The sequence below is a fragment of the Eptesicus fuscus genome, chromosome 12, assembly GCF_027574615.1.
Source record: "Eptesicus fuscus isolate TK198812 chromosome 12, DD_ASM_mEF_20220401, whole genome shotgun sequence".
Taxonomy (NCBI): domain Eukaryota; kingdom Metazoa; phylum Chordata; class Mammalia; order Chiroptera; family Vespertilionidae; genus Eptesicus; species Eptesicus fuscus.
In genome coordinates this window covers 74361017-74383735 of record NC_072484.1, presented here as the reverse complement: position 1 = coordinate 74383735, position 22719 = coordinate 74361017, and the positions used below count along the sequence as shown (strand labels likewise).

Genomic DNA, 22719 nt, shown 5'->3' with positions numbered 1-22719 from the left:
CTGTACTCCAATCACACCTACCTCAGGAGGTCACAGCCCTTGTGGGTGAATCCCATTTATAATGAGTCATTTACCATCAGATAAATCTTCCCAAGTAGCTACTTGCCACTCACGGTACCAGTGGTTGTAACGTGGTGGTTGTGAAATCCTCTCGTGTGTTTATGCCAGTGCACACACTTGTCTCCAGGTCATGTCCATGTTTATTTGGTAATTACCTTCTTTAATAGAACAATATCTGGGAAAGCTCCAGGGAATGGAGTGACTGCAATAATAACAACACTGAGCTGAGCACACAGTTGGGCTGCTTCTCTTAACTCCCTCCCCAACCCTGTTAAAGAGGCACCATCATCCTGAGTTTGCAGTGGAGGAGACGAGGCCAAGCCTGGGGAGGAAGCGGGGTCTGTGTCTGCAGAGACCATGCCTGTGCTCTCAACAGCCTCAGCTGCTGTACTGCACTGGGCCAAACCTCCAGGGGCCAGGACTAAGCCCGTCACCCAAGTCATAGATTTCGTAGGTTAACACCAATTACAGAACACCTACTACTCTCATGTCTTTTGCTTGCAAATCCATTGCTCGTTTCCAAGACAGAACTAGGGGGGGTCTGTATTTCTGCTATAGACCCTGCAGCTAACAGGGGAATGAATTCTGTGACCCCTGGCAATGAAATCCTGTAGACAAGGCCTCAGACAGACCAGAAAGCACTGCACTGCCTACAACTCAGCATCCACACTTATCTCCTTCCTGTCAAAATATAGAAAGATGAGCTCACCCACACTACGCGGTTCCATAATTAGGCTGCCCCATTTGTCCACTCGTTCTTGTGGTGGTGGCAAGGTGCCAACCCCCTTTCCTACTCCTGCAGAAAACACCACTCTCTCCAATTGCCTCCTTCCAGCTCCCACCCCTGAGGCTTAGCCCTAGGGCTTGGCTCCCCTCTTTCTGCCACCCACTGGGCCACTAATTGGTGTGCATCAAGTATGATCCTCAAAAGGTGAGGACAGCTCAGCCTCCAATAACTGACAGTAACTGTGGCTTCCTCCCAACCATGAGTTTCTGTTCTCTATACCTCCCTTCCTCCCCCATCACCAAGATTGTGGCTGGTTTGTTGCGTGTAGCTGAAGGCTTGTCCCAATGCTGCAATGATTGCTCTGACACTTTTGGAGCTCCTCTTTAGGAACCGTCTGCAGTGCCAATTTATGAGAAAAACAAGCAAATCAGGATGGTTCTTTCAGGATCAAAGTCAAGCAGTGACTATACACAATACAGCTCATTAGAATTTCCAAGCTCCAGTAAACATTTGCTCTGCGTGATGTTTTGCTTTCTCAACAAATCTAATTCATCCTCAAAAGAGAAAAAATGCGCTACTACTGAGAACATTCTATAGGCTCAGAGACTGGCCCCAGGAGTGTTTGGTTTTGAGTGTGTGCAGGCTCTGGATGAGGGCCATCTGGGGTCAAACCCAACTGTGCCACTTCCCACCTCTGAGATCTGAGGCAAGTCCTTTAACCTCTCTGTGCCTCAGTTTCCTCATCTGGAAACTGGGAAGACACTACCACCTTCTTCATGGAATTTACAACACGTGTAAAGTTGCTGAGCACAATAGCCAGCACAAAGTAAGACGCTCCATAATTCTGGCTCCTGCTGTCGCTACCGCTCCTCCTATTTATCTGATGGTGAAAGAACTGCAAAGCCTTCTCCCAGGACAACACAGGGAGGCTGCAGTTAGAAAGGGGACACACTGTCCTGAGACAGCATGACATCTAAAAGCCACATAGGAAAAGACTCATAGATTGGACATGCTAACAATATATTGTGTGCATACAACAAGAGGCACCATAAGTTAAATTAAAAGATATTTGAAAGACAGGGAGAAAATATTTGTGAGATAGCTGTCAAACAGTTACTACCTATAATGTACACAGAATACTTATGTTCTCTCTGTTTTTATATCTGAAAGTTTCCATATTAAAAACAAAGAGTAGCTATTCATCAATTTAAAAGGACAGACCATGCAGGAGACAAATGAGCAGAGAAACAAGCAGGCACTACTCAGAAAAGAAAAGGTCAATAGTTGATGAACTAATTGAAGATGAACAACCTCAGCAGTAATCAAAAATGCAAATGGCAATGCCGAGGCACATTGTACTTTTCAGAATCACAAAATTTCCAAAAACTTGTGCCATCCAGTGCTGGTGATGGTGTGGGGAATGGTCACATGTGGATGGTGGGATGGCAAACTGGATTAGCCGTTACAGAGAGCAACATGGTGATTTCAATATTTAAAATGTCTGTGTCCTTGATCTAGAATTCCACTTGTAAAAATCTCTTCTGAAAGAATGCTAACATGTTCACAAACGTGTGTGTGTGTGTGTGTGTGTGTGTGTGTGTGTGTGTGTGACAGCAAGTTTGGTACTACAGAAAAACGAGAATCAAGCCATAGCAAAATGAATGAAGGTATTTCCATACAATGGAACACGAAGCAATGCTTTTTTTAATGTACTGACATGAAAAATCTAAACTTAATAATATAAAAAGATGTCAACATGCATTTATGAATTACTAATGCCAAGTACACAGTATATTTGTTTTATACCTACAGATTCACAGGGGGAAAGAAGGGATTGTTTAATAAAATCATGAAGGATGGGAACTACGAAGCCAGACCTCCTGAACTCTAAAGCCAGCTGCACCCTATATTAGCTGTGGGACTCTGGACAAGACACTTCAACTCCCCGTGCCTCAGTTTCCCCTCCTGTCACATGGAGATAATAGTACCTACCCCAATATTCCACTGTGCTGTGGGAACTCATGAGCAACCATCAGCCAAATCCCCTACAGCCAGGATCTCTTCACTCCTTGTTCTAACCCTGAATTTAAGGATGCTGTTCTCAACAGACCTCTCCATAGCATGGTGGGTTCTTCTCTCAGACCCCACTTACTCCTCTTTGCCAATTCCAGGCCATTTCCCTCCCAACTTCCCTCAACAACCCAGCCCCTTAGGACAGGGGTTGGCAAGCTACACTGTAGGCTCAATCTGGCCTACCACCTGCTTTTATACAGCCTAACAGCTAAGAATGGTTTTCACATTTTGAAATGGTTGGGGGGGATTTAAAAGAATATTTCATGACATGTAACATTCCAATCTCAGCGCCCATAAATAAAGTTTCACTAGAATGCAGTCATGCTCACTTGCTTACCTGTTGACAGCAGCTGCTTTTACAAAGGCAGAATTCAGTTGAGTAGTCTCAACCCATAGCGCTTGGCCTACAAAGTCTAACATATTTACCGTCTGCCCCTTGACAGAGGAAGTGTGTGACCCTTGCCGTTGAGGTATGTGGCAGTAGTCTGTACCATCCACTCCCAATCAGCTGCCATCATCTATAACCTGCCAGGTTTCTGCGCCATGTGTATTAAAATACACACAAGACTGACAGCTGGATGGCACAACTACTAACATCAGTGACTGAATGAAGTTCGACATTACCTCTAGGGGTTGGAATGTTGTGTGGAAATCAACAGGATGAAATGGAAAGTGCATATACTAAGTCCCATGCAATACTCGTGATCAGAAAGACTGATATATAGAGCAGGACCAAGACCTGGTGTTTGCTGACAGAGGTGAGTACCGGGATGAATAGGAAAACGTTACGGGGAAATTTTATCCATATATAATGGAATGCTAAGCAGTAACAGAGCTATAACATTATGGAGCAAATTGAGGTCAGATGACTGTCCTAAGAAGCAGAAAAATCCCATGACAGAACAGGATGACCCGGGAAGGAGAGAGCCTGAGCCTGGAGTGCACAGAGAGGGCTCCGCTCAGGGCCAGACAACCGTGAAGACTTGTTAGTCCTATGATTACCTACTATTACATTTAAACCAGAGACTCTGGTTCTTTTGCTAATTAGATGCTACAAATAAATTTTCTTGTGGGGGGGAAAATGAAAAGTACCAACATTTTTCTCTCCCCAAATTTAAGTACAAAGATGAAACACAATCACGAAGATACTTTTAGGTGACAGGTGACCAATAAACTCATCTTATTTGGGAAGTGTTTGGTGAGGTTTTGTCTCTATTTCTTCAGAAACAAAAACAAAGCAATATGAATTTTGAGTCTTATCAGTCCTTAGGATTAAAGCACACATAGCCTAGTAGGCCTAAGTCTATAAGGAGACTTGCAGATTTTCTCCTTTTAAACTCTCTTTGAAGTTTTATGTTTATCCTCAATAGGAACACACTAGTATGATATATAAATCAAATACCCTCTCTAAAAAGTCAGAAGGGTAAATCTCACTCAATGACTATGTTTAGGAATGGTTAGTTGGGAAGTGGTTTTGTCCAATTCAGTCATTGAAAGGCAAAGACCCACAGCGTGAATTTAATCCATGGCTCAGCCACCTAGTCCTGTGATTCGTCTCAAGGCACCAACCCCGATTTGCTTTTTCACTTGTAGAGTGAGGATGACACCTGTCCTGTCTGGATCCTTGTGAGAGTTAAATGATGTAATGGTCACATGATGTAGAAGGGCCATCTGAGGGCAGGTTGCCATATACATTTTAGGACATCATGAATCTCTTTCTAGACTCTAACATTTTTATCTTCTTTTCAAAAATGTCAGCATTGGCTGAGTTACAGAGATATAAAATCCTGCCTGAGATTCCTCCTGGGTGGCGTATGCGGGCATGTTGCTACAAGTTAGCAGTTCGTCAGGCCAGAACATTCAGGTAGATGGAGAGTAATCTAGGTCAGGCATGCTTCTGTGTCGTCCAAGGTCTACAGGGGATCTAACACAATGGATTACTTAGTACCAAGGTAATGTTTAGAGGCACAGATGTCGAGCAGGTGACTAAGCTATGCATGCAGAGATCCTTTCCAACTTTGCTTCTCGCCACCTTTTCCCTCTATCCCACTCCCAGCTGCCAAAATCGTGCTGTTGTTTTGGGGCCATGAAGCAAAATCCCTCCAACAGGCCTTATGGATGAAGCCACATCGTAATCATCAACATGTAAAACTTTATCTGCCTTTACAAGCTAGAAAATGTATTTTTCTCAAATAAATGCTACAAAATGTACATGAAAGTAATAATTTCAGTAACATGAAAAAGCATCCCTGTCAAAAAGACTGAGACAGCAGCACTCAGAGCAGCGTCTGTGGCCTCCCCGTTCCAGATCCCACCCAGTCCAGCGCCTCGAAACTGGGAACGCTGCCCGGGATGGTCCACTCCACTGTTGTTACCTATCACAAGGCACTGTTGCCTGAACTCGCAACATAGGGACCCCTGAAAAGTGTAACAGCAAGAAACAGAACAGGAACAAACATGACACAAGTCATGTTTACACAAGTAAAAGATCACCAAGTGCTGCTGACAAGGTCTTCTACCTCTTACCCTCAGCATCTTTGGTGGGTTTAATTTCAGCCCATTGTGTACACTTTCCTTGACTCTCTCCATGTTGATTTTTCAAGAGTTAACTAGAAGCAGTGCTAGAGAGAGCTACAAGGGCCTTTTGAACATTGCCTGAGTTTCTTGAAGATCTTAATCACAAAGTGCAATGTCCACAGTAGATGTTCTTTTTTTTTTTTTTATAATATATTTTATTGCTTTGTTACAGTGAGGGAGGGAGAGAGAGAGGCATAGAGAGTTAGAAACACTGATGAGAGAGAAACATAGATTCAGCTGCCTCCTGCACACTACCCACTGGGGATGTGCCCGCAACCAAGGTACATGCCCTTGACTGGAATCGAACCTGGGACCTTTCAGTCCGCAGGTCGATGCTCTATCCACTGGGCCAAACTGGTTAGGGCTAGATGTTCTTTTTCATCAATCTGTTTAGAAGTTCTGGTATTCTTTTCACTAAAATAGAGCTTGTTGTACACAGACTCTCAGAAACAGAAAAACCTGTAGCTAGAGGCCTATGTGGTAGAGAAGGGTGTCAACATGGACAGTGCCTTGCACATCACTCCCAGACCAATGCCCTCCTCCACCTGCAATAGAATGCCCCAAAGGCATGGGCTGGCTCATCTGTTAGTGATTCTGTGAATATCAGACCACTCAGGGCACTTCTCCGTAGCCATGGGGGCAGGTGGTCCCTTAGGCATGGAGAAGAAGAGACATATCTTGATCACTCTCTTAGGGTCACCCAACTTATTCTGAGTTTTGTTCTTGTCCACCATGCAGCCTCCTGACCTACTTTTGGCTCCAGGTGGATCTCCATGATGGGGAAAAGGCTCCACCCAAATGAAATGAGCAGGGCTTCCACCCTACACAGCAAGAAGAGGGGCACTAGCATTGGTGTATCAGCCCAGTGGACCAGGTTGGCATGCACTGGTCCATAGAGCCCCATCGTCCTAGTAAACTGACAGCAGCGGGAAGACAGAACTGGCTGCAGGCCCCAGGGCAGCATGGCCATCCTTTTGCGGCACCTGTGTTTTATGGAACCACTTCTGCATTCCCTTAGCTTTTGTCAAACTTTATATTTTTAATATGTATAATTCCTCATGAAATTGTCAGTCTATCCATTTCTTCCTATCAACTTTCCTCATTCTTACTTTCTCCCAGCCCAGATGTGAGGTTCCTATGGATGGAGATCACCTCTTTCCAATCACATCTCTTCTTGGCTTCAAATAGTCCTGGCCTATAATAGACACTTAATAAAAATGCTTGGTGTATGACTGACTAAGTGATGGCATTTGTATTTACTGAAACTTTATGTGTAAATACAATTATATATTTTATATTTATGCATGAATAGATTAAAACTCACACAGATTTGTGCTATTTAACTTAGCCTCAACTATGTATTGTCATGAGTATCTCAAGACTCTCACATTTATGTGGTGGCCTACCATTTATTTCCAGGCCAAAGCTTCGTGTTTTGGATTCTTTTTCATTAGATAAAGCACAGCTTTTAAAAGCAGATGTTAACTTTGATATTAAATGATATAAAAACACAAGGGGGTGAAGAAGAGTTCATGGGGTTATAAGAACAAATCTGTGCTTGTCACCAGGGCCACCTTGCCCTGGGTAGTCCCGTGGGAATGTGAGTGATGTTTTAATGGTAGAGAAGAAGCAGGGGAGTAAGGAGGTGAGGGTGGTAGGCACCTGCGGGCGTTGGGGCCTCCCTACCCTGTATCTTTGCACCCTTCTCCAACTGAATACTTACTTTTCACGGAGATCCCACACTTGACTGGGCTTGAAGCTTGGAGCCGCCTGGGAGCAGGGACTGGTTGGGGCCGAGAGGGGACCCCTGACGCTCTGCACTGAGTGCCTGCGGCTGCGCCTGCGGTCTAGGCCCCGCTGCTCGCCCACGCCGCCCCCAGAACACAGGCTGGCCCTCCTCCGGTCCCGGCGCCCGCTGGGGGGTGGCTCAGCCGTCTCATCACCGTCCTCCTGCCGCAGTGCCACCTGCAAAGGCGGAGAATGCCCAGTGAAGGTCAGACTTGACATCCTTTCATAGCCCCTGGGGGGTGGGGCTGTGCACCTCAGGCTCATCCCAATGAGAATGTAACAGTCTCTCCCCAATCTGCAGCCTCCGCTTTGCAAGGGTCCTACAGCCACACCAACCCAAAGCCCAGTCTGCAAAGTGAAAGACGCCTGCCACTGTGCATTTACCCAACCAAACGGATACGAAAAGGGCAAACAATGTCCCGAGCAGGTCTGAGAAATGTGCTGTAATCAGATGGCATCTTTACCCTGGAGCCCAGCTTTGCCATTTCTCGGGCCCAGGAGGTAGAGGCCCCTCTGAAGCCCAGTGGCTCCTGATGGTTCCTGAGCTTGCTTTCCCAACGAGGGAGCTAAAAAGAGCACAGCAAGGATTCTGCAGAGGTGGGAGCCACAGGGTCCAGGTGAGGGGAATAACCTCACCCACAGATCTTTTTTAAGCCTCACCTGAGGACATGTTGAGAGAGAGACATACATCAATATGAGAGAGAGAAATGTTGATAGTCTGCCTCTGACCGGGGATAGAACCTGTAACCTAGTATGTGCCCTGACCAGAAATAGAACCCGCAACCTTTTGGTATACAGGATGTTGCTCCAACCAACTGAGCCACCTGGAGATCCATCTGTATCTCCAGCCTCTTTAACTTTTTATGCCTACATTCTCCAAAACTGGACAGTAAGAAGGGCCCAAGCTGTCACTGACTAGGCTTTTGTGTACTCAGCAAGCTGGCTCTGCCATTAACAAACAGGTGTGACCTGTAGCAAATGGCCTGCCCTCTCTCTAGCTCACCAAATGAGGAAAATAGTATTGCATTGGCAGGTTTGTAGTAGGAATAACTTACATAAGAGTAATTTATGTAAAGCAGCTAGAGTAGGGCGTTCCCTGTGGCTGGTACTCACTAAATATGACTGTCCTTCCCCAACCTATGTCCTCAGATTAAAGGGCCTGGGATACCCACAAATTCCTCCATCACACAGACTTGGTGGATCAGCCACCTCCAAGCCCAGGTAAGCCAGGCCCCACCAAGTCCAGCAGTCTCTCTGACTTGGCAACCACGGAGTGCCATAGTCTCACGTCCCCAAAGATGCAGGCGATCCAGCCCTTGGGTGTTCTCAGTCACATTTCACAACTTGGTCCTGATCTGAGAATGGAGAAGTAATATAAAGACAGAGAGATAATCACACCACAGGGCCGATATCACCCATTCTCAGAAAATCTGGCTACTGCAAAATCAGCGATCTTCTATGTCCACTGTTCATTGAACAAGGTGGGCTTGGCTGATTCAAGGCCAGGTTGGCCACTCTCATGCCAGTTCTGAGGAATGAGCACCTGAGACATGGCTGTTTCACAGGAGAGCACCCACCCTTTATCGGCCCCATCTCCATTTCCTCCAGCTCCAGCGTCTAGAGAAGGCAGATTTAGGGAAAACTCTTGTCTCTGTGCCAGATACATTTTATAACAAACTCTCAGATACAGAAAGGCAATTTAATACTATTTTGACTTTTTTGTGCCTCTGAATTTACTAACCAGACATCATTTTGGGTGGGGGAGGGGGGATTGCGGTAAAAATTGATATGAGTTCAGAAAAAGCTCTGTTGTTATAAAATCTCATTGGAAAGTTGTTTCCTAAAGGGTCCCCTGTCCGGTTTAACTGGAAGAACTAAGAAATTATGCATTTGGTTAATCACATTTATCACCTCAACTTTAACACTCTAAATGGCATTCTCTGGGGAAAACTTGAAGATGATTATGTACCAAACCAAGGACAGTGTTTTTAAATAGTTCCTGTCAATTACTTTTTCTTCATTTTGAGATAAAAATTCTAGACCTTTTGAACTTACTCTGACCTGGGTATTGATTCTGCTTCTTATTAAGCACACATTTGGAATAATAAGATTAGGGGTTAAAGCAGAGTTCAGATAGTTCTAATTCCTTGTCTAACCTCAGAGATTCAAAGATCAAATAGCATTCTGCTCCCAGTTCCCTGTGTGAATGAAGTGAAACCCAGTTTAACTGCCTTTTGTCAAGGAAGGTAGAGACAGAGAGTTTAAATGAAAAAAAAAAAATTCTGGAAAATTATCAAAGCAACACCATAAAGTGGGGGCCTCTCTAAGTTCAGAGCCTCAACAAAACATCCATTTCCTTAAAACAAGAAAAGAGTGTATGGAGGGGTGGGAGGGGCACAGCCTGGACGTGGCAGTCAGGAACAGCAGAACATGAAATTGGCGCTGGTGTTCTCTCATGGTTTTGTTTTTACAAGATGATTCCTAGACTCAACAGCGTCTGCTGATGACAGAAAGAGAGATTTCACATGTACATTAGGGCTACTGTGGCAGTTCCAAATACTTCTGGTTCTAGGGAGCCCTACAGATTAGAGTCAAGAACCCTAAGAGCCGGAAAACACCTGGAGAGGACAGAACTCACTACGAGACGTATTCAGAACCTGTGGTATGGAATCTAATTAATTCTAAGTGCAGCAAGTGTCCTCCATGGGTGAGAGCAACCCTGTCCTGGAAGATCCTTATTCTCACCCAAACGATGCAGTGATTCATTTGCTGGACCCCTTGTCAAATACCTTCTCACTCTTTAAATTAAATGTGGAACACAGTTTGTAAACTAAAACCCAGATGAGGAGCAAGTAGATTCCAGAATCCAGCACTGACTGCTTGCACACCCTGCCCCACCTCACTAAGAAAGCAGATAGGAGCCGAAACCAGTTTGGCTCAGTGGATAGAGCATCGGCCTGCGGACTGAAAGGTCCCAGGTTTGATTCTGGTCAAGGGCATTTACCTTGGTTGTGGGCACATCCCCAGTAGGGGTTGTGCAAGAGGCAGCTGATTGATGTTTCTCTATCATCGATGTTTCTAACTCTCTATCCCTCTCTCTTCCTCTCTGTAAAAAATCAATAAAATAAAATAGCCGAAACCGGTTTGGCTCAGTGGATAGAGCGTCGGCCTGCCGACTCAAGGGTCCCAGGTTTGATTCTGGTCAAGGGCATTTACCTTGGTTGTGGGCACATCCCCAGTAGGGGGTGTGCAGGAGGCAGCTGATCGATGTTTCTCTCTCATCGATGTTTCTAACTCTCTATCCCTCTCTCTTCCTCTCTGTAAAAAATCAATAAAATATATTAAAAAAAAAATCAATAAAATATATAAAATAAAATAAAAAGAAAGAAAGCAGATAGGAGCATTTTAAGGTGGCATCTGCAACAACTCTCACCAGCCCTTGAGGCTAATGAATGACCTGAGCATTCTTTCTAATGTTTTCTTGTGGAAATGTTCAAAAGCACACTAAGTACATTGAAGAGTATAAAGATTGTGATGTGCTCATCACCTGTGATAGCTCAACAGTGATCAACTCCTGGCCAATCTTGTCTCATTTACACCCCATTCCCTGTGTGCCCCAACCCCACCCAGCCAGTTTTTCTTTAGAGGTAAATCCAAGATCATATCATCCTATCTAATAAAGAGGAGATATGCTAATTGACCCACATGCTGTTGCAAAGATGGTTGCGCCCACAGCCAATAAGGAGGGAATATGCTAATTGACTGCCACATCCTCAAAGATGGTGGCACCCATAGCCACAACATGGTGGCACCTAGTCCCCTCAGCCCCGCCACGCGCCTGCCTCCAGAGTCCCCCAGTCTCCTCAGCCCCCCAGCCGCCCAGGGTTGGCCTGAGGTGCAGGCGAGCCTCGGATGGTGTCTGCCCAGCTGCCCAGGGCTGCCTGAGGTTCAGATAACCAGGGCCGGCCGAGGCTTGTGCTGCCAGCAGTGGCAGCAGCAGAGGTGTGATGGGGCATCACCTTCCCCTGGTCGCCGGGTCGCCTCCCGCCCCTGAGGGCTCCTGGACTGTGAGAGGGGGTAGGTTGGGTTGAGGGACACCCACCTCCAGTGCATGAATTTTCATGCACCAGGCCTCTAGTTTGTAAATATTTCCATATAACCAAAAGATTAGGATTTCTAAAAACCATAACCACTATTCTCTTAAAATTATTTCTTAATATCATCTAATATCCAACAATATCAACATTCCAGATGGAGGCCAAAAGCTATTAGCATTTCTTTGAGTTGATATTGTTACACTACTACTAACATCCATCACTGGCAGCCATCTTTATATAATAGATGCAAGCCTTTTCCATATTGCTATTCCACATCTTCATTTTAATTCATATGCACACAACTTTTTTTTAAGACACTCTCTTTAATAAATGGTGTTGGGAAAATTGGACAGGTACATGCAAAAAATGAAACTAGATCACCAACTTACACCATACACAAAAACAAACTAAAAATGGCTGAAGGTCTTGAATATAAGATGGGAAACCATAAAAATCCTACAAGACACCATAGGCAGTAAAATTGCAGACATATGTTATAGCAATTTCTTTTTTTAAATATTTCTTTTTTTAAATATACTTGCATGCATACAAGTCCTTTGGTTGATCTATTTCCCACTCCTCCCCAATACTCCCCAGCCTTCCCACTGTAATTTGACAGTCTGTTCGGTGCTTTACTGACTCTGTATCTATCTTTTTACTCATCTGGTTATACTGTTCTTTATTTTCCATAAATGAGTGAGATCATGTGGTATTTTTCTTTCATTGCCTCACTTATTTCACTTAACATAATGCTCTCCAGGTCCATCCATGCTGCTGCAAATGGTAAGAATTCCTTCTTTTTTATAGCAGCATAGTATTACATTGCATAGATGTACCATAGTTTTCTAATCCACTCATCTGCTGATGGGCATTTAGGCTGTTTCCAAATCTTAGCTATGGTGAATTGTGCTGCTATGAATATAGGGGTGCATATATCCTTTCTGACTGGTGTTTCTAGTTTCTTGGAATATATTCCTAGAAGTGGGATTACTGGGTCAAATGGGAGTTCCATTTTTAGTTTTTTAAGGAAACTCCATACTGTTCTCCACAGTGGCTGCACCAGTCTGCATTCCCACCAGCAGTGCACGAGGGTTCCTTTTTCTCCGCATCCTCGCCAGCACTTGTTGTTTATTGATTTCTTGATGATTGCCATCTGACAGGTGTGAGATTCTCTTCCGCTGCCATTTTTTCATAGTCCATACGCACACAACTTGATTGAGCTTTTAGGTGAAGTGGATGCCAGAACTGGTACCATTTAAAAAAGGAACTAAATGTCCTATCTAATTTGGCTCAGTGAATAGAGCATCGGCCTGCAGAATGAAGGGTCCCTGGGTATGATTCTGGTCAAGGGCACACACCGGGGTTGCAGGCTTGATCCCCAGTAGGGGAATGCAGAAGGCAGCCAATGAATGATTCTCTTGCATCATTAATTTTTTTAATCTCTCTCTCCCTCTCCCTTCTTCTCTGAAATCAATAAAAATATATTAAAAAGAAAAACCAAAAGGAACTAAGCTGCTGACAGGTTGTGGCAGACCATAACAGTGCTAGGCTCCCAGAGACTAGCACTTCCCTTACCCTTGTGTAGCCCCCTCCTACACTGAGTCCAGGATTATCCATGTGACTTCCTTCGGCCAATGGGACATCAGCAAATGCGATGCAAACAGAGGCTTGAAAAGTTTTGGTGTTTTGGGACTTGCCCTTCTAAAATGCTGCTATCATACGAAGAGGTGTAGGCTAGCCTGGCCCAGCCAACAGCCAGCATCAAATGCCAAACCAGGTTCATCAGGCCATAGACCTTTAGCCCCATTCCAGCCATCAGATGACTGCAGTTGCATGAGAATCTCTCAGTTGGACCAGGTATGAATTTCTGACCCATGGAATCATAAACAACACTTGCTGTTTTGGGCTATGAAGTTTTTGGCATATTTTTTATGCCCAAGAGCTAACTGACAGACATTTTTTATCACCTACGACAAAGACGGATCTTAAGAGATTAACCTATTAGTCAATTATTTCTAAAAGTACCATTTACCCCTCACCCCCAAAGTCTCCAGCCTTAAGATGCCTTTCCCATTACTAGGACTGCATTTTAAGAATTGAAAGTTAGAACACATAATCTGACAAAAGATTTTTTTTTACTTTGATTTGTGAATTTATGTATTTGTAAAATTATATGAAGCTATAAAAATTCAAATGAATGAAACATTGATTAAATCACCTTTCTGAAATGGAATTAAATTACATGGAATTGGGCCTGTCCCCAGAATGTCCAGGACATATGGTCACCAGATATCCTCCACTATTAAGGAGAATTCTAGAAGCCCAACCAAGTTTTCTTTAATTGCTTACAAACATTCATAGAGGAAAATATTGGCTTTGCTTACAGGCCCCCTTGCTGCCCTGTGTATACTGAATGTAGTTGTCCTGTGGCAATAAATATTTTTTTTAAACTGCATTAGCTTTCAGAACAAAATAAAAATCCTGGCTTCGCCTGGTATATACAGCACTCAGTTGTCACCTTGAGTTAGTACTCAGGGCATCTTCCCTCTAAGGATAGCTGCTTTCTGGTTAAATCATGCCCTTCCTTTAACCCAGCATCTGACAAACACTTTGTCATAAAACATGTGATATTAAAAGAGACATCTGAGCACTTCCTGTACTTCTACTCTGGGCAGGTGTGCTGCTGTGTACTAGAACTAGAGAGGGGAATGAGATAGCTGACATAGAGTACCTCAAAGGGAAACAGACAAGCAAGTACTGGTACATCCTGAGGACTTTTCAGTCCAGGGTGTGGACATAAGCAAGTGCTCTTCCCTGGGTTAGAAACAATGTGTAGGGAACAAGCAGCAGGAACCCCTTTTACCTTGCCAAGGAAACCCCATGGATGCAGGACACCTGAGGTGACTCTAACAGGAGGAGTAGGAGTTTGCTAACTTGAGAACTAGAAGGAAGAATACTCCAGGTGCAGAAAAGAGAATGGGTCAAGAAAATCTCCCCAAAGACCTGTCTTTCCCATTCGAAAAAGAGGAGATATTGAACACGGCTGCAACTTCAGAGACATCTTAGGAATGGCAGAAGGAACAGCCACATGGGTATGAGGCCACAGACTGTGTAGGCCCTTGTACTAACTCAAGCAGTTTGGGCTATATCCTGCTGGCCATGAAAAAGGGTTTTCATTCATTCATTCACATATCCATTCATTCACTCACTATTGTTTGTTTTCTTCAACAGAAATGACATAGTCAGACCTGACTCTCAGGAGGATCACCTTGTTTTCAGTTGCAGGGAGTTGGGAAGAAGGAGAGAGCAGAGAAGGCCCCATGGGATGTAGCACCTGCAGGATGCCAACCTCGCCAGCCTCTGCTTTTGCTGCTCTCCCAGGCCTTACCCTCCAGTCACACCAGTCTCCTTTAGACTCTTCCCACCCGCCAAGCTAGATTCTCTTCCAACGCCCTTCTCTACGACACTGTCTCTTTAGGCTGTCATCTCAGATGGCCCTTCCTCATCGCCCACCTCATCCTCTTTTCTTCATAGACATGCTCACAATCTCAGATTCTCAACTTTTTCATGTACTTGGTCACTGTCTGCACCCCATTAGAATAAGCACTCCTTTAGGACAGTGGCCTTGACTGACAAGGTTGCTGCTGTGTCCGGGGCCTACAGTAGTTCATTGTATGTATCAAGTTGACTGGGTCACAGGATGTCCAGAGAGTTGGTCAAACAATGTTCTGGATAGGTCTGTGTGGGGGGTTCTCAATGAGATTAACATTCAAATTGCTAAACAGAGTAAAACAACTGCCCTCCCTGGCATGGGGGGCCTCTTTCCGTCCGGTGAAAGCCTGAGGGGAACACAAGGCAGAGCAAGAGAGAATTTGCTTTTTCTGCCCGAGGGTTTTAAGCTGGGACATGGGTTTCCTCCTGCCTCTGCACTCCAAGCGGAACTTACACCACTGGCTCTCCTGGGTCTCAGGCCTTCAGACTTCACACCAGCCAAGAGGAAACATGCCTCCAGATTCTGTCCCCCACTGTCCAAGGAAGGAAACTGGGATGAGGGGGCTTAGCAACAAGGAATGTAATTTGCTCCTCACAAAACGTGCTCCAACCTTCATTTAGAGTCCAGACAATAGTCACATCAGATCAATAACTTGAATAACCGGGGCGGGGGGAAGGGGGGCATTTGGCGCACTGGGAGCAATTAGAACTCAAGTCAACAGGCCAGTAAGCTATGATGCGCAACCCAAAGCAGAGCCTGCTTCATAGGCGTGTGTACAGGATTCCAAGGGCTCTGCTTTCACCATCTTGAAATTCTTATTAATTTTAACTTTAAACTTGGGTTTTGTAAGTGAAGTCCAGTAGGACAATGGAGCAGGTGCATGCTAGAGGAAGCAGGCGCAATATGCATGTCTGCCATTCAACACGCCCATGAGCATAGAGTTCTGGTAGACCCTGATACATGGGCATTCAGTGAGACTACAAGTGAGTACAGGTGAGTGTGCCACACCTCTGACTGGCTAAGCAGAGTCACTGACAGCCCCGGAGGCCATGCTTTCCATTAAAACCAGGACTTGCTTTAAATGAGGAGAGATGGTAACACAAGGGTTCTATCCTACCCTCTCTCAACAGTGTTACTTTCCCATATTAGCCAACCACTTATGCTGAAATGATGACATATAAAAAAATGAGGAGATAGGACAGCCCACAGCCCACAGTTCCTTTTCCTTTTAACCTTCCTTACTCATCAGTGAATTGAAGATAGAGTGTTGACAGAATGAACACATACCAAGAAATGAAATAAAAATAGCTGAGCTAGTTTTTACAGTTCTTCCCTGTTCCAGTAAGAACAAAATATCTGCGCATGCAGGAGGGACAGACTCCACATTCTGCTGATTCTACACACAGGCTAGATGCTCTTATAATTGCATTTTCAACTGGTAGTGCACAATATCAATGAACAGTAAAACTCCTGATGATACTTCAAAATGTTAACTTTTCTGTCCTTACAACGACATTAATAGCAAATAAAAAGACACCATAACAAGGTGAGAAGGACCAGGGAAGAAAGTAAAAAGATATTTAGTATTTTTAACAGCAGTATTCCCCCCTTCATTTTTATTTTGCACTACAAATTATGTAGTAGACCCTGCCTGAAGTTCCACCCCTACGAAGTGTAAGAAATATGACCTGTCTTGCATCTCTCTCTCTCTCTCTCTCTCTCCCTCTCCCCCCCCCCCCCCCCCCCCGCCGGCTTCAGCCTGAATGAAAGTACTGCTGGTAGGATGCATGTTCTTTACATTAAAATAGTAATAATTAAATAAATAAGCAAGGAAGCAAGTTACCAAGTTTCTGCTAGATCAGCGCTTCTCCCACTTGAGTGTGCATCACAATCACCAGGAGGCTTGTGCAGACAGACTGCTGGGCCCGCCCACAGAGTTTCTCATTCAGCAGGCCTGGGCCTGGGCCTGTACCTGGGCCTGAGAACTTGCATTGGGAAAGTTCTGCTATAACACACTCGGAAACACAGGTCTAGAGTATGTTGACCTTGGCCTTTGACGTTTGTCCAAGCTGGAAGATGCCTTACAAAAGGCATGTTCTGTTACCTCATAAATGTTCAGCTGCTCCACTAAGTCCAGGTCAGTCCCCTTCTTGCTCAAGTGCCGCTGGGACACGGCCGCAATACCCAGCTCCTCCAGGCAGTCCACCACGTCGTAGAAGGTATCTTGGTCTGGCAATCCTGACAACGTCTGGATGGAGAAAGAACAGGACACAAACATGTCTTAGGGAACTGTCTCAAGGCTCTCAGGGCATTGTTTTACATGGTAGCCTGTGGCCATGGTTATAACATTACTAGAGGCCCGGAGCACGAAATTCATGCGCTGGGGGTGGGGGGCGGGGAAGGTGTTCCCCAGCCTGGCCTGTGCCCTCTCAGTGTGGGAGCCCTGCGATCTATCTCCCCAAAGTGGTAGGCCCTGCCCACCCATCTGGGGCTCCTCAATGGATTGCCCCAAAGAGGTAGGCCGGAGCCAGGTGTCCTGCCCCCACAGCTCCGTAAGGAGGAGCTGCTGGGACCCGCCTCCGTGGCACCACGCAGAGCCGCCAGGATCCGCCTCCACTGCGCTGAGCAGAGCCGCAGGACCCGCCTCCGCACCTCGCATGCAGTGTCAGGTCCCCGCCCACCCATGTGCACCTTGCTGTGCGTGCAGCCCCACCCACCCAAGCGCGCCTGCTGTGCACGCAGCCTCCTGCTGATGGACTGTTAAGGCATGAGGGCATGAGGACCACATAGGCTTTTATTAGCATAGATGGGGGCAAAGCAAGACAGATGACAAGTTCATTTGAGAAAAATGTTCTGTGGCATAAGCAGAATGAACCCCAAGATCCCACCCCATTAGTCAGGTGCTCTGTACTCCCCACTCCTTGAGTGTAGGCAGAACATTCCCATGACTGGGTTCCATTACATGGCAAGGGTGATGGGACTTTACAGATTTCATGAAGGTCCCAAGTCAGTTGATTTTGAGTTCATCGAAGGGGAGATTAGCCTGGGTGGGCCTGACCTAATCAGGTGAGCCGTTTAAAGTGGGCTAAGGCCTTTCCTGAACTCAGTGTAGGAGAATGATTATCCTGCTGGCTCCGAAGCAGCAGCAAGCCACCATGAGTCCTACAGCTGCAAGGAAGTGAGCTCTGCCAACAACCACAAAGCTTGGAGGAGGACCCCAAGGCCTCAGATGGGACTCCAGCCGCAGTCAACACCTTGACAGCAGCCTGTGAGGCTCTGAGCAGAGGACCAGGCAGGCAGTGCTAGGCCCCATCCCATGGAAACTGTGAGGTGATAAATCTGTGCTGTTGTAAGCTGCTAAGTTTGTGGTAATTGGTTACATGGCAATAGAAAACCAACATAGTCAGTGACCGGCAACTCCTGTTAAGATCAATCTATTGCTCTAGCTGGTTTGGCTCAGTGGATAGAGTGTCGGCCTATGGACTGAAGGGTCCTGGTTTCAAAACCAGTCAAGGGCACATGTCCGGGTTGTGGGCTTGATCCCCGGTAGGGGGCATGCAGGAGGCAGCCGATCAGTGATTATCTCTCATCATTGATGTTTCTATCTCTCTCTCCCTCTCTCTTCCTCTCTGAAATCAATAAAAATATATTTTTAAAAAATCAATCTACCAACAGCTGGAGTGATAACAATGTAATAGTTCTCTTTTCTTTCAATTTGGTAGGCCTTCCCTTGGTCTGTGAAATTTAGGAAAACATGAAAAATTCCAAAGCAGCAACCCAGAGACAAATCAATACATAAATAACCCAAGAAAGAAACAAGTGACTTCTCTGAATTCTACCTCTCTTATAAGAAGGATGATCTCAGACCAACCATCTTCTCAGCACTGTAAAGACCTTTAGCCCAACCGGCGTGGCTCAGTGGTTGAGCATTGACTCATGAACCAGGAGGTCACAGTTCGATTCCCTGTCAGGGCACATGCTCAGGTTGTGGGATCCATTCCCAGTAGGGGGCGGGGAAGAGGCAGCCGATCAATGATTCTCTCTCTCACTCTCTCTCACCAATAAAAATAAATATTTAGAAAAAAATAACTGGAAGGCTGTTGAGGTGACTTACTACAAGTCTTTTATCTTATGAATGAGGGAGATAAAGACCTGGAGGGAAGTTACTGTCAGTTTCAGACACAGACCTTTAGTCCCTATTTATTTCACTACCTTTGCATTTCTAAGAACCCTGCATATACATTTCAAAATTATTGTAAACATGGCGACTGCCCCAAGAGAAAAAAAAAATACTTTCCTAACGATCTCTTCACGACACCACTTCCCTAACACGTCTAGTTTGGGGTTATTAATATTGGAAAGAATGTCTTCATTCATAATGCAAACAAAGTCTTTTTCCTTCCTAGGCTGAGCCAAGAGGACACGACTCACTGTTACCGAGATCAGAAACGAATGAGAAATAACTGGGATCCAGTTCATTCATCAGGGGCCCCAGCGAGGCCAAGGAGCAGAAGGCTCTGAAGCAGATGAAGCTATAATCAATGGTGCACGCACCTGAGTGGCCAGGTGTGCCAGCACGCGCCAGTGCCTGCAGGTGCCAGGCCAGGCGGTCCCTGAGGCATCAGCAGGTACAACAGACCACTGGACAGCCTGGCTCCCAAAGCTACCTGGAAAAGTGGGCACCTGCTCAAAGAAGGCTACCATCAGAACAAGCCCATCCTTTGGGTTCAGTCTCTAGAACTTGGTTAGAGGATGAGGAGGTGGAAATGGTGACACCAAGGCCAGGGCAGGGCTGACAGCAAGGTGCCCTGACTGCTGACTGTGCCAAACGCACAATTGGAGGAATGCGGTGAGTTGACGTTTGGTGTCGGATTGAAAGCTTCCTATGCAACAGTGCGGGGCCAGGACAAGGCACTGAGAGAGGCCTCTGGCAGTCTCCTCATCTCTCTGGTCCCCTCCTTCTTTCCTTTTCCCCTGTTGAGTTCATCTGCTCAGAAGTTTCCAGGAGGTTGAATTCCTTGATCTAATCCCCATCCCTCTAGCAGGCCTAACCAATCATGGTTGGGAAGATTACTATTAAATACTTAAACAAATAGGTCTATAGAACCAAACAGGTTCACGGAGCCTTGGCTCAAAAACAGGCCCAGAATTGAGTGTATTAAGAGGTCTTTGGTCATTTCCTGTGAAAATGTGGGTTTGAGCCAAGCCTGCGTTCCTTGCCTTTCATGTGTGACTGCGGCTACAGGGGAGGCAGCTTTCGCCACAAACAAATACAGCTTCTTTCTCCGCCTGCACGGGAGGGGACTATACATCCTAGAAACACATTCACCTATTTTCAGCTATTCTCTAACGTGCTGGGCCATTTTGCCATACAGCCACCTCTCCCCCAGCCCGCCCTCTCATCTCTCCCCTGACACCTCACTGCCACGGCGCCTCCTTCTGGCAAGGGTGGCAGCTCCAGAACTGTCTGTGAGGCAAACATCTGCCACATTCACGCTCAGGTGACACCTCATGGCCTGCTGCCTGCTTCCTCTCAGATCTTGTCTTTCAGACCTCGTGACAGCTAGATCTTGACATGCACCTCTCAGAGGGAGAAATCTCTGTCCTGAAGGACATTTTCTTTTCCTCTCGGAGGGTTTTCACTGATTCCTTCTGATCTTTCTTGTAGGATAAAGCCAGTATGGCCAAAGCCTGAATACAAATGTTTGTAACAGCATTATTGGTGAAAACCAAAAGCTGCAAACACCCCAATCTCCTTCAGTGGGGGAAGAGATAAGCAAACGGTGGAGTATCTGCAATGCACACAGGGCACAGGAGCAGGAAGGAGAGAGCTGTTAGTACAGCCAGTAACAGACAGGCCTCTCCCACTGAGAGAAGACAGCCTCCAAAGGATACAGCCCATCCCATTCCATGTAGTATTCCTGAAATAACAACACTCTCGTGATAGAGAATAAATCAGTGTTTGTCAGGGGCATGAATGGGGACCAGGATGTCATTATAACAATAGAGAGATCTGGGGGGAGATGTGCTCGATCCTAATTATGAAGGCTATCCACAACTATGTATGTGTTAAAACGTATACAGCTAACACCAAAGGGGAAAAGCCAATTTTCTGTATGGTAATTTAAAGACAGTAAAATAACATATAAAAACATAGGCAAATACTAAGCATGAATCCCATCTAGGTTACCTACGCCTTGGCCCGGCTAGAGCAGCACCCCTGCCTGGGCTCCCTGACTCCCTCCTTCCCGAACACTCCAGCCAGCTCCACGGGAACACCCCTGGTGCTCAGGCCCTCACCTGACTCATCCTATCCTATGAGGTGGTCAGGATCTGGCCCACTGAGGGAATTTCAGCTGGATCAGGACAGGACACTACAGTGGAACCTTGGCTCTTGAGCTTAATTTGTTCTGGAAGGCTGTTCGAGAGACAATTTGTTCAAAAATCGAATGATTTTTTCCCATTAGAAAAAATATAAATGGAATTAATCCTTTCCAGACCCCCAAATGATTCCCTGTTTTAACCTTTCTCATATACAGTACATGTCTAATGTACTTTTAAGTCTATAAACAACTTTCTTAAATTTAATGAACCGCCCCCTACCAGCCTTAAAAGAACCCCTTTCAGCACTCGTGGCAAGGGTGTCTCTCAGGAGGTCAGCAGGCGGCATCTTCGCTTTTTCACATGTCACTGCCTCCGAAATGCTGTCACTGGCCACCTGCTTTTCCTTTATCCAAACCTACAACCGTTTTTCTGCCTCTTCAATTGCCCTTCACACCTTAGCAACATTAGCACTCTTAATAGCCTCTTTATGTTTTAAAATTGTGCTCATCATGCACTTGCCAGCAACAAAAGCACGCACACACACACACACACACACACACACACAAATATTCACAGCACAATTTCCTGAGATGTTAACAAGGCAAGGTTTAGCTGTAAACTGACTCATATTGGTGCATTCGCTCCTTTGTTTGCGGCCCGAGAGAAGTTAACCAAGACATTCTTTCCGTGAACAACGTGGCTGAGAACCAAATTGTTCAAGATGGGAGACTTCCGAGAACCAAGATTTGACTGTATGTAACTTCAGCTTGCAGGGTAAAAAATAGTTTCTGAAACCCCTCAATCTTTTGACAACATGGGTGGAAGGTGAGGGGATTAGTCTGGATCTTGGAGACCCCCCATTCATGCCCCTGTTTAACAAAGGGAGGTTTCAGTCTCAGAACCATGAGCAGGCTAGAATTTAGTCCCCTTGTTTTGTCATAAAACTGTTAACTCTTTGAATTCCGTGTCATTAGGACATCTTTTACTATATTGAAACGAAAGTTAGAAACCCACTATAATAATTTCCTAGATTTCAGAGTGTAAATTTTTTCCAGAACCACGTAACATTCCACTGCATTGTTTTGTTTGGGATCTTAGAGAATTTTACTCACTGGGGCAATAAACATGACTAAAACTCAACAACAGAAAACAAACCCAGCGTGGGTGCCAGCTGTCTGCTGACCTTTTTGAGGAAAAGATGACATTTGGAGTAATGTCCTGGGGACCTGCCTGGACTTCCTCTGGGCCAGAACTAACAAAAGAAGAGACAGAACTGCCAGAAGAGAAAGAGTAAGCGAGGAATTCCTGGACATTAAATGCCGTCTGATGCCAAGGAGAGTCTGACACGCACTGGGACCGTGCCGGGGATTGGCAGCAGAATGGCCACACCGTGCAAACGCTGCCAGGGCCATCAGAACAGCTGGGCACGGCCGCCACCAATAAAACGGATAGCGTTACAGTGGAAAACACTGAGCAAGAGAGAAAATTCCATTTTTTGCTGAACTCAGTGTTTTCCAAAACAATGTCAGTGACTGAAGATGACAGGAAATTGATGACCTTAATCTTTAAAACCCAACAGA

At 45.6% G+C, this 22719-nt stretch overlaps 1 protein-coding gene across 2 annotated transcripts in view; it reads right to left on the bottom strand.

Moving 5' to 3' along the window:
- FHOD3 (formin homology 2 domain containing 3) overlaps nucleotides 1-22719 on the bottom strand; it is a 376750-nt gene that overhangs the window by 108609 nt on the left and 245422 nt on the right. For both annotated transcript variants that reach the window (XM_008158248.2, XM_008158257.2), the window contains exons 9-10: nucleotides 16920-17063; nucleotides 7161-7402 (exon numbers count right to left, since the gene is read on the bottom strand). In XM_008158248.2, the coding sequence (XP_008156470.2) occupies nucleotides 7161-7402; nucleotides 16920-17063 (386 nt within the window). The remainder of the gene's footprint in view (nucleotides 1-7160; nucleotides 7403-16919; nucleotides 17064-22719) is intronic.